The sequence below is a fragment of the Scleropages formosus genome, chromosome 24, assembly GCF_900964775.1.
Source record: "Scleropages formosus chromosome 24, fSclFor1.1, whole genome shotgun sequence".
Taxonomy (NCBI): domain Eukaryota; kingdom Metazoa; phylum Chordata; class Actinopteri; order Osteoglossiformes; family Osteoglossidae; genus Scleropages; species Scleropages formosus.
The window spans coordinates 11,618,764-11,628,883 of NC_041829.1; the positions used below are offsets into that span (position 1 = coordinate 11,618,764).

The 10,120-nt window shown below is 47.2% G+C and overlaps 1 protein-coding gene across 1 annotated transcript; it reads right to left on the reverse strand.

Annotated features, from left to right (window-relative positions):
* Nucleotides 1-915: 915 nt before the first annotated feature.
* Nucleotides 916-7,961, reverse strand: LOC108918924 (atypical chemokine receptor 3-like). The gene is made up of 2 exons (XM_018726565.2): nt 7,708-7,961; nt 916-3,851 (listed from the first exon to the last, which is right to left on the reverse strand). Exon 2 carries the CDS (start codon nt 3,812-3,814, stop codon nt 2,732-2,734), a length of 1,083 nt encoding a protein of 360 aa, XP_018582081.2. The 5' UTR covers nt 3,815-3,851; nt 7,708-7,961; the 3' UTR covers nt 916-2,731.
* Nucleotides 7,962-10,120: the final 2,159 nt, after the last annotated feature.

Below are 10,120 nucleotides of genomic sequence, written 5' to 3' on the forward strand. Positions count from 1 at the left end.
GGCTCTGCCTCCCCACAATCCCGAAGGGGACAAGCGGTTCAGAAAGTGTGTGTGTGCAGTCCCAGTGATAAGGCACAATAATGCTTAAAGAAAGGGTTTATACCTTCCAGAATTCTGTAGAGCTGTCAGATGTTAATCTTTCCAGTGGAAGAAATTCTGGATGATTGGACACTCTTAAGGAAGCTATTAGAAAGTGCTACATGATCACACCTGTGATATATTGTAACCCTTGACTTTGACCCCTTAACTCAATATATGTGGACATATTTGCAATCCACTGGTTCCGCTGTCTCAACCAGGATGTTATGGCATCACCAATAAGATACCAACACATAGTTCCGTTTTATTTATTCGGTAATGATGCTGTTTCAGTCCAAGGTTTTTGCCTGAAGAGCACTAAGCACATAAGAGCTTTTTGTGAAAAAGGCTTGCAACTGACACTGGTGTCAATATTTTATTTTGATGTAAGCAATTCTTAATAGGTGGACCGCCATTTACATCAAAGAATCAATACTTTTAGTGTTAATATTTTCATTTTTAGCATGTCTCTTGGAATTGTGAATCACACTGTCTACATTGTGTGTGTTTGTGTGTGTGTGTGTCTCACTGGCCAAAGACAACTGATTTTAGTTGTGGTATTAGAGCTAATTTCACTAACTCAAAGAAATGGAAGAACACCTATAATAAAAGTGCAAACATTCTATAAAAATGTCTAACATTATACTACACAGTGCTCTGGAAATTCATTTGCCTACTATAATTTCTGCAACTTTTTTTTAAATATGCTCAGATCTTCTTGTCAGTTCCAGTAGAATATCAATGGTGCCTGGGAGACAAAAAGTGACACCAGTATTGTTTTATGATTATGGGGCAGGAAATTCAGCAGTTTGAAAAACAAGAATCCTAAAACACAAATTTGTCTTTTTCTCTTTATTACTTTCCATCAGGTCACAAAGTATTATTTACATGATAATAAAGGGAAGGACTGCAAGGAAACACTTGAAGAGCAGCCATAATTCTGAAACTCAGATGCTGCTGCAAATGAACAAAGCAGACATTTACATCATACCACCTTCGCAATCCTGGCAGCTTCCTGCAACCACCCCTTTGACACTGACATAGAAAAGACACACAAAAGGCAAACACCCTCCTTACACTGGACTAAGCCAACAGTCACCATGCCAATATGTCCCTCAGAGTGCTTTAGAGAGCAGTGGGCCACGCCTCCATCATCATCTCACATCAGCATTTTAATAAATACAAAGTGGATGTTGCTCACCTCATTCAAAGTGTGGTAAGTACTCTGTACAAGTGTCCTGTCTCATTTTCAGTTTACTCCACAGTAAACCCAGTGTTAAATCAAGTTTAGGGGAGTTTACATGAAAACAAACCTCCATCTGAGCTGATTTAAGCATCTCAGAGGTGATTTCACAACAACGATTTCACTGTGCAGATGCTGAATCTGTGACCATGCTGCTTCTCAGTACTATTGACTATACATAGTACCGCAAAGCATAAACGTCTCCCTCCTGAGAGGTATTGCGAGAGACAAACACCGAGACTAAGCACTTTGTTAAGTCAGACTAGAACAGCGTGCAGGACAAACTCTAGAAAGCCGAGGGGACACGCAGGATCCCGCTGTAATGGACAGACTTGCCTGGGTATATAAACTCTACTTTAGTAGCACTTCTTTCTTAAAAGGTAATGCTAAAATGCAAAGGAAAATAACTGTCATGAATACTTTCGCACTTCTGAAAGCACAGCACTTGACACGAACCGACCGCAACTGTACACAGCACTAAATTCAGTACTCAACATTCCCCATGTCAAATGTGTTGTACAGCCTTACAGGACACACATACATGAATATATAAATAAAAAAATATATGTACACACTATATAAAGCTCTAACAGTTTTAAATTACCTGAATTTCTATTCCTTCTAATAATACAAAAGCCGACTTCTGAAGTCCCCAGTCTCGTGGTCTTGATTTGGTGAGTAAGCGTGTCCGTCTGCCGCGCTCGTTCCGAATGGAGCTCCGGAATCTCCTGGGTTTGTTCCGCCACCCGGCCCAGATTCCTCACCGTCCCTTGCCTGTAAACGGCTCCAGCAAAATAGCAGCCGCTCGGGGTCAGCCAGGCAGCTGGAGTCTCACGGAGGACTAATGACCGACTGCCGAGGCCCAGAGAGTTGCACTTAACTACAGAACACAGGGTGGGATTGCTGCCATCTGTCTGTCGCGCAACAAGGCCCATGCCGGCCTTCGGAGACCGTCCCCCGCCCCCCTCCTTTTAACAACAAGCCCCTATCTCCTCCAATCTAATCGGTGTATCCCCCATTCAAAAGCAACCCCCTCCCCTTCCCCGGTCATTCAAAAGCCCCACCCACCCTGTCTCCAACTGCTACCTGACAAAATGCAAGTTTTCCTCCACGTTGCAATTTTAGCAAAGCTCCGCCAATTTCCAGAAGGCGACACCTCCAATTTACTGGAAGTGCTTCATTAACCTCCCCATCGCTGGTCAGACTCACCGTTGTCCGTCGCAGGTCACTCTACTAAAAAGGGAACACATATATGCAGGTTTTTACATAAAGGTATAGTGTTGTGGTCTCTATAGTGCTTCGGTTATGGCTGACCTTTCAGTAACTGCATACAGAGCAGTTAGCTGGGCCACTGTGCTCAGTCTTGCAGGCAGTCTCAGTCTCAGAGACAGCTAGCTCAGCATGTTCCAGCTAAGCGTGGTTCTCCACAGCAGAGTACTCAGTCTCAGACACCCTGGAGGCATCGATCAGCCTGGCCAGGCCCGTTTTGGTCGAGTACTTGAAGATGAAGGCCTTCATAAGGTCGTAGCGGTAATTCTTGTTGACAAAGTTGTAGATGACAGGGTTGACGCAGCAGTGGATGAGCGAGAAGCACTGGGTGACGTGCAGCGCCACATAGAGGAAGTTTTCCAAAACACAACTAAATGGAAGGACACCGAGCAGCGACAGGACGTCCACCAGCAGAACCCCATGGTAGGGCAGCCAGCACACCAGGAACACCACGATGTAGGTCAGGATGAGCTTGTGGCTCAGGCGGCGCTCCTGATCTGCTGAGGAAGCAATGGCCCCTGCCAGCAGCAGGTAGAAAATGGCGATTACAGGGAAGGGGATGGCAAAGCCTAACACGATGAAGCTCAGCTGGATGCCAACCATCCACTCGCGGGCACTCTCTGGTGGGTACACTGGCCGACAGATGGTGCTCTCTGAGTGCTCCAACTTGACGGTTTGCAGGAAGTAAGTGTCAGGGACCGAGGCGACCAGGGCCAGCACCCACACAAGCACACAAATCATCCTGCGCACCACCTTCTTCCACTGGCTGTGGGAGTCGCCAAATAGCGCCACTGAGAGGTAGCGGTCCACACTCATGCAGGTGAGGAAGAAGATGCTGCCAAACAGGTTGACACTGAACACCAGATGTGTGATCCTGCACATGGCCCCGCCGAAGGGCCAGTGTCCTTCCTGCAGCAGGGAGCTCACCCACACAGGAAGAGTCGCCACCACGCACAGATCGGCAACGGCCAAGTTCAGGATGTACAGGTGGGTCTCGTGGTGACTTCTCTCTGCCCGCAGGTTCACCCAGACCACCACCGAATTGGCCACCAGGCCGATGATGAAGATGAAGACGTAAAGGATGGATATAACGTACAGCACAGCCGCAGCGTTGATGCTAGTTGAACACATCAGCATCTCCACGTGGGACATGTTGGAATCCGGGTCAGTGAAGTTCATGTCTTCTGAAAATATGTCCATCAGCTCACTCATACTCAGACTCATCTTGCTCAGATGGATGGTGTCTGTCAAAAGCGTCCACCTGCAACAAAGAGGTTAGCGGTGAATATGAAAATAGGCCCTAGGCAATCAACTGTGAAAAACAAGATAAGAAAAGGAAGCAGCATTTGTTTATTGAAACAACACAAATTACTTGACACATTCCAGACGTGCTGGGACTGAGTGATGGATGGAATGTGAAACCCAATGCAGCTTTAAAGAACATTTGTCTAACAGTTCATTACACGAAGACATTTCCCATGGTGCTGAACTCATCTTATTCTATTGATAACAAACAGAATTGTCCAGACTGAAGCAAGTGCTAGGAAAGGATCAAAGGGAGAGTGCATCAGGGTTCGTGACACAAAGCCTTCCTCATCTGAGAGCAATTTGCCAAAACAAACTAACTAAAAAGGACCATGCGTCCAGTCCGCTCAGGTCCAGGACCCAGATTCACCTTAACGCCCCTGGCCTCTGAATTCCCACAGCTCCATCCCCTGCCTCTCCCCTAGCACCTACATGAACTAATGAAGTACTCCTGAAGACGAAAGTTAAGACTGACATGTTTCGCTGCGGTAGTGGCTTCTTACTCCTTCTTGTTTAAGGTCAGGTATCAATAAATTCCTGATCAATGTGAATAAACGTAACCTTCAGGAATAACTAATATCTCCTTGAGAAGTCGACGGCTCTCGTGTCACGTTGGGGTACAGCTGGCAACACACCCAGACTATTGCCAGGAAAGGGTGTGCTTTAGTGCGCTTGAGAAAGCAGGAGACGGGCATGTATGGCATTTGAGACACAGGCGGATGCTGTGGGGGGAGGGGGGCCATTCCCCCGACACGGGAGGGGAAAAGGTCAATCACTTCAATGGAAACAGCGCCCAAACCGCAGGACTGCAGCTTTCGAGCCACAGTGGACATGGCTATAGCACAAGGCCTGCCTGTGTGCCTTGCCAGTCCTAACTTCACACACTTTCTACCCACAATTAAAGTGACACCACTGACCCAAAGGTCTTCAGTACATCATGACAGTGCAGGAAGAGCCCTGAAACATACCCGTTATCCAAAAAAATACCTCCGCGCTTTCAGGGTTTTTACAGATTGGCCTTAACAGGCAAACTAACCTGTTGGCGCATATGGCGGAAAGAAACAAACTAACTGCACTTAAGAATCACACGTCTGCAACCAAGTCTCTCTTTCTCCTATGTAATGCACAAACTGTATTTTCAATGAAATGTACATCACTTTGGAGGAAAGCATCTGCTAAATGAATAAATGTAAATGTAAAAAAATAAGAACAAAATAAAGCTTGTCACTAAGGCTTGCTACGTTCGTGTATCCATATGTAACTGCAGAGGCTAGAAACTTAAAGAGAAACGTATGGCACCGCAGGAGACCGCAATCATCTCAATCTGCAGCGAGCAGCAGGATCAATGGCTCCACGGCGTCTCTTTGTGATTTATTTCTGCTTCTTACGCTTTGCGTCATAGGCCACTCTGAACTGCACTCTGCTGACTGAGGAGCGAGATGTAGAAAACTTTAAAACCTTTTTTTGTCAAGGCAGCACCAATACCTGGTTATACAAAAAAAAAAAAAGGAAATAAAAAAAAACATTGTGTGACTTAAGATATGTGAAGACATCCTCAGCAGACAAGCTAGAAAATCTGTGGAATCTTTGCAGGCAGTAAAGGACGAAAGCCCGTGTGTTTCGAAGCGCGGCGACCTGGGCCGGTCTCCTTCACGGCTCGAGTCAGACGTGCGGAGCCGAGCACACGCAGCGTACGTTTAACTGGAGTACTGTCCTACTCGAGAGTGTCATTTTAGGAAGAAATGGGAATACCACGAATCAGTCGCGTATCACCACACGTCATAAGGAGCTGATTAAAACCTTCTTTTATACGTGCATCTTCTCACATGGACACAAAAGGAAACCCAGACTGTGTTTTTAAATACTTAATCTACAAGAAGCAATGCCAAAAAAAACTCAGATTACTGATTTCCTCTTCCACGTGCAGTATTCTTACTGGCCCCCAGTCCCCCCCGACCTAAAGCCCCACCACCCCCAACCATTAATCTGTATTCCCTCAAACTAGACTCACCCCTCACCCCCTGCCATCTCTTACTTAAGCTCCTTCCTTAACCTGTAACACTGCCAGTATCCTTGCCATTCCTTCTGCCCCCTTCACCTTGTCCCTCACTGGCTCTCTGACACAAAGTGCTCTCTATGTAACTCTCACTGCTCCCACCTACAGCCTCTGGCCACACAGACAGAAACACAAACACACACACACACACACACACACACACACACACACACACACAGCAGGAGCCCCATCTTCCCAAACCAAGCACAGAGAAGCAATTTCATGAATAGAGGCTCAGCTATTATATGTAAAACACTGCCTAATGCTTTGGAACCGCCTGGTTTCCGTCGCCCCCTTTAGAAAAGCGGAACCCCGTGGACGACCTCAAATATCTACGAACTGTTTGAACAGTTTTCAAGTAACAGCATGAGAGTGGCAGAGAAGCCCTTAGCAGTGAGATCGGTTCAGTTTAGAGCACACAATGCACTCCCGTGGTTAGAAACACTGCACGCACATCACACATACTGTGTCACCTAGGGCTATGCGTAAAAAATGCTTCTTGTGGGATAATCCAAAGCCAATAAAACTGGCGAAGGATGCAAAAGACGGCTAAGGACCATCACTCCGTACATGTGCTCAGGATGCGGTCTCCCAACCACCCAAAATGTCCCCAGCCACCTTCGTGATATTTTTGATTACCCTAATTTCTAAAAACGTAGTGATGATTTTCTTCAAAGCAACTTACAATGTTAAAAACCTATACTGATTTTACTCATTTATACAACTGGGTCATGTTTACTGTAGTTATTTGGGGTAAGTATGTTACTCAAGGGCAAGAGGGGATTCAGAGCTGGGTCCTCAGCTCTAACCACTACGCCACCTGCTGCGAACTGTGGAGGTGAACTGTAAGTAAAAGATTAAAGTACCACCATTGCCAAAACTCTTAAATGCCAAAAACATATCTGAATAAATACTGAAAATGTATGTTGAGTAATAAGTTTATAAATTAAAAAAAAGGAAATAGTTAATGACCTGAATGTTATGCTTCAACAAAACCAGTTGCATCCTTGAAAAACATAATTCAGTATGAATGTGCGAGTAAATTTTGGTAAAATTCACGAGTTATGCTGCGTGATGCTCTACACAACTTGGTCTTTTCATTAACTCAACTGTCTTTATTTCTTTAATTTGTTGTCCTTTTCTGGGAGCACACTGTGTTACACTGTTTACCGGTGTATTCCTAGGCTAAGGCTAAGGGCACCGTGCTGCGCTGGCTCTGCTCTGCTCTGGGCTCCGCTCCGGGCTCCGCTCCTCCGATCCGCGATCCCGCAGCTCACGCTGTCCCGCTTATCGACCTGCTGCTTCGCGTAACCGGCTGCTGCGGGAGCGCGCAGGGGAGCGAGTACAGTAGAGCGCACCGCACCGCCGCGCCGCCGCTGCGCGCAGGTGAAGCTCCTCTCTCTCCTCACGCTTCACGCGGAACTTGTACACCAACTCGTACACACTGATGCTATTACACCATAAACATTATCATGTTATGTGCACACGTTTCACGTTACCATTCCGTGAGTTCCGCGCGCCCGTCGGTTTACCTGTACCGTACGAAGGAAGCGAAGGCAGACGCAGAGTAATAATAACAAGTTGAAGTAACCGTAACGTGTAGGTTACAGCGTCGCGTCTATTTCACTAGTATTTTAGACAGCAAAAAAACAAACGTTTCCCCTGTAATTCACGTCCATTCTCTCCGTGTACGTGGGGCAGTGGTCGCGGAAAAAGTGGTGAAAATCGTAATAAATGAGTTCTGAAGAGCTCTTACTGTAGTGCTGCTGAAGAAGCGCAGTAGTCACTAGACCCCCGTGTGCCGGATCGGCGCGTTCCCGGGCTGTCCGACGTCTGACGGTTATCCGCGGTGTGGCGCGTTTGTCCTCGCGCTGTCGCGCTGTGCTCGCGCTGTGCTCGGCGTCGTGCGGCCACGGCGGGTTCCACCTCTCTCGCACTTGTTCATATACCGCGAGTCGCAACGCCCCTCGAGGCCGCGCCGAGGGCGCGTTTGTTGTGAAACAAAAAAAAAGAGGAAAAAAAAAAAAAAACCAATTGCAGTGAGAAACGCGCCGGTGTCGGACTTTCAGGTAGCGAAAATAGCAGCGAGTGCGCGAGAACAAAAACACCTTCCACGTCACACTCACGCTCATTTGTCGTGCGCGAAAATATTTCAAGGGGAAGAACGCCTTTGGTTCCTACAGTTTTTGTGGTGGTTTTTGTAAAAAAAAAAAATAAAAAAATAAAAAATAATAATATTCACTCAGCTGTAAATTTCCACATGATAAGTACATCACATATGGGATATACAAAGTGAAAAAGTTTTTTCCTAAATGAAAAAGGCAAATACATATTTTCTGAGATGAGATGGAACCTGTCCGGTCGCCCAGCCGAGGTACAAGAAGTACCCATTCTACCTGCTGCGTGAGCCGTGATTAGAAAGTAATTTACATGTGTTAATTTAGCTGACACTTTTCTCCCAAGTAACTTACAGTGTTAAATTATTTACCCATTTTATACAGTTCAGTAGACTAGTTTTTATAAAGCGATTTAAGGATACCTTGCTCAAGGGTGCTGTAGCAGTAGCTGAGATTTGAACCAGTAACCTTCAGAGCCTAGCCACTGTGTTACCAGCTACCCAAACACTTACACTCTTTGGCAGCTCCCTTTCCAGCATGATTTCAGGGGCCCGTGTGTCCTGCACAAAGGTAAGGAGAATCACGTGGGCTCCACCCATTCTGCCACCTGGTCAACTGGAAATCCACATGAGGGACTCAGCAGTGGGGTGGGCCCATCGTAACAGACTGCTTTGACGCGTGCCAGCCGGTGCCACAGGCTCTGCTAGGCATGTGCATGTGGCTGAGCAGGTGGCTTGGCAGCGCAACCTGAGTGGGGCGGACTTTTTCCGCAGCTTAACTGGTGGGGTCATGCGCAAGTGCTACTGACTAGGTCATATTTTTTACTCTAGTTTTGCAACCGCTTCCTTGGTATCATGCTCCCACCGCTGCACTCTCCCCTTTGCCAAGTCACACAACGCTGGTACACATTGCATCCCACTTCTAACACCAGTGTGACGGAGACGACTCAGAGGTGCTTCATAAAAGTCCAGGACCAAGTTTTGGCGTTTGTAGGCCCAAAGCATAAAAAGAGGGGTAAAGACCAACTGGAGTGCGTTGTCTGACATGATGCACTTGAAGTTATTCTGATGTTAAATCACGTTATTGATGGGGAAGCCGAAGACAGAAAGAATCTTTGTTAGGGAATGCCTAGAAAAACTGGAATTATGTTTTTGCAGTGTGATGTTTTAAGTTTAGGGGGGCGTGGTGGCGCAGTGGCGCAGTGGGTTGGACCGGGTCCTTCTCTCTGGTGGGTCTGGGGTTTGAGTCCTGCTTGGGCTCCGGTTCCCCGTGACCCTGTATAAGACAAGCAGTTCTGAAAGTGTGTGTGTGTGTGTGTGTGTGTGTGTGTTTCAAGTTTTAGTTGCACTTTAGTTTCAGCATCACAATCTATTTTTTCTTTTTCCCCTTATTTTTCCTGCTTTTTAAAATTTCAGACACTGTTCGGGTCACAGAGGGGGCGCGGTGGCGCAGTGGGTTGGACCGGGTCCTGCTCTTCAGTGGGTCTGCGGTTCGAGTCCTGCTTGGGGTGCCTTGTGATGGACTGGCGTCCCGTCCTGGGTGTGTCCCCTCCCCCTCTGGCCTTACGCCTTGTGTTACCGGGTAGGCTCCAGTTTCCCGTGACCCCGTATGGGACAAGCGGTTCTGAAAATGTGTGTGTGTGTGTGTGTTCGGGTCACGTCTTTTATTCATGCTGCCTAATGAAAAACCACCCCAGTGAAGCACACGCCAGAAAAAGCCAACAGAACCCAAAACAGAGCAGTTTAACATGACAGAAGAGAGTCATGGGTGGTAGAAAAACATCAGGAACAACAACAGAAAGGCAACTTGACCCCACAAACTGCAGCCCACAGAATAGTTAATGCTGAGCACATCACACACACACACACACACATTATCAGAACCGCTTGTCCCTTACAGGGTCACGGGGAACCGGAGCCTACCCGGCAACACAGGGCGTAAGGCCGGAGGGGGAAGGGGACACACCCAGGACGGGACGCCAGTCCGTCGCAAGGTACCCCAAGCGGGACTTGAACCCCAGACCCACTGGACAGCAGGACTGCGGTCCAACCC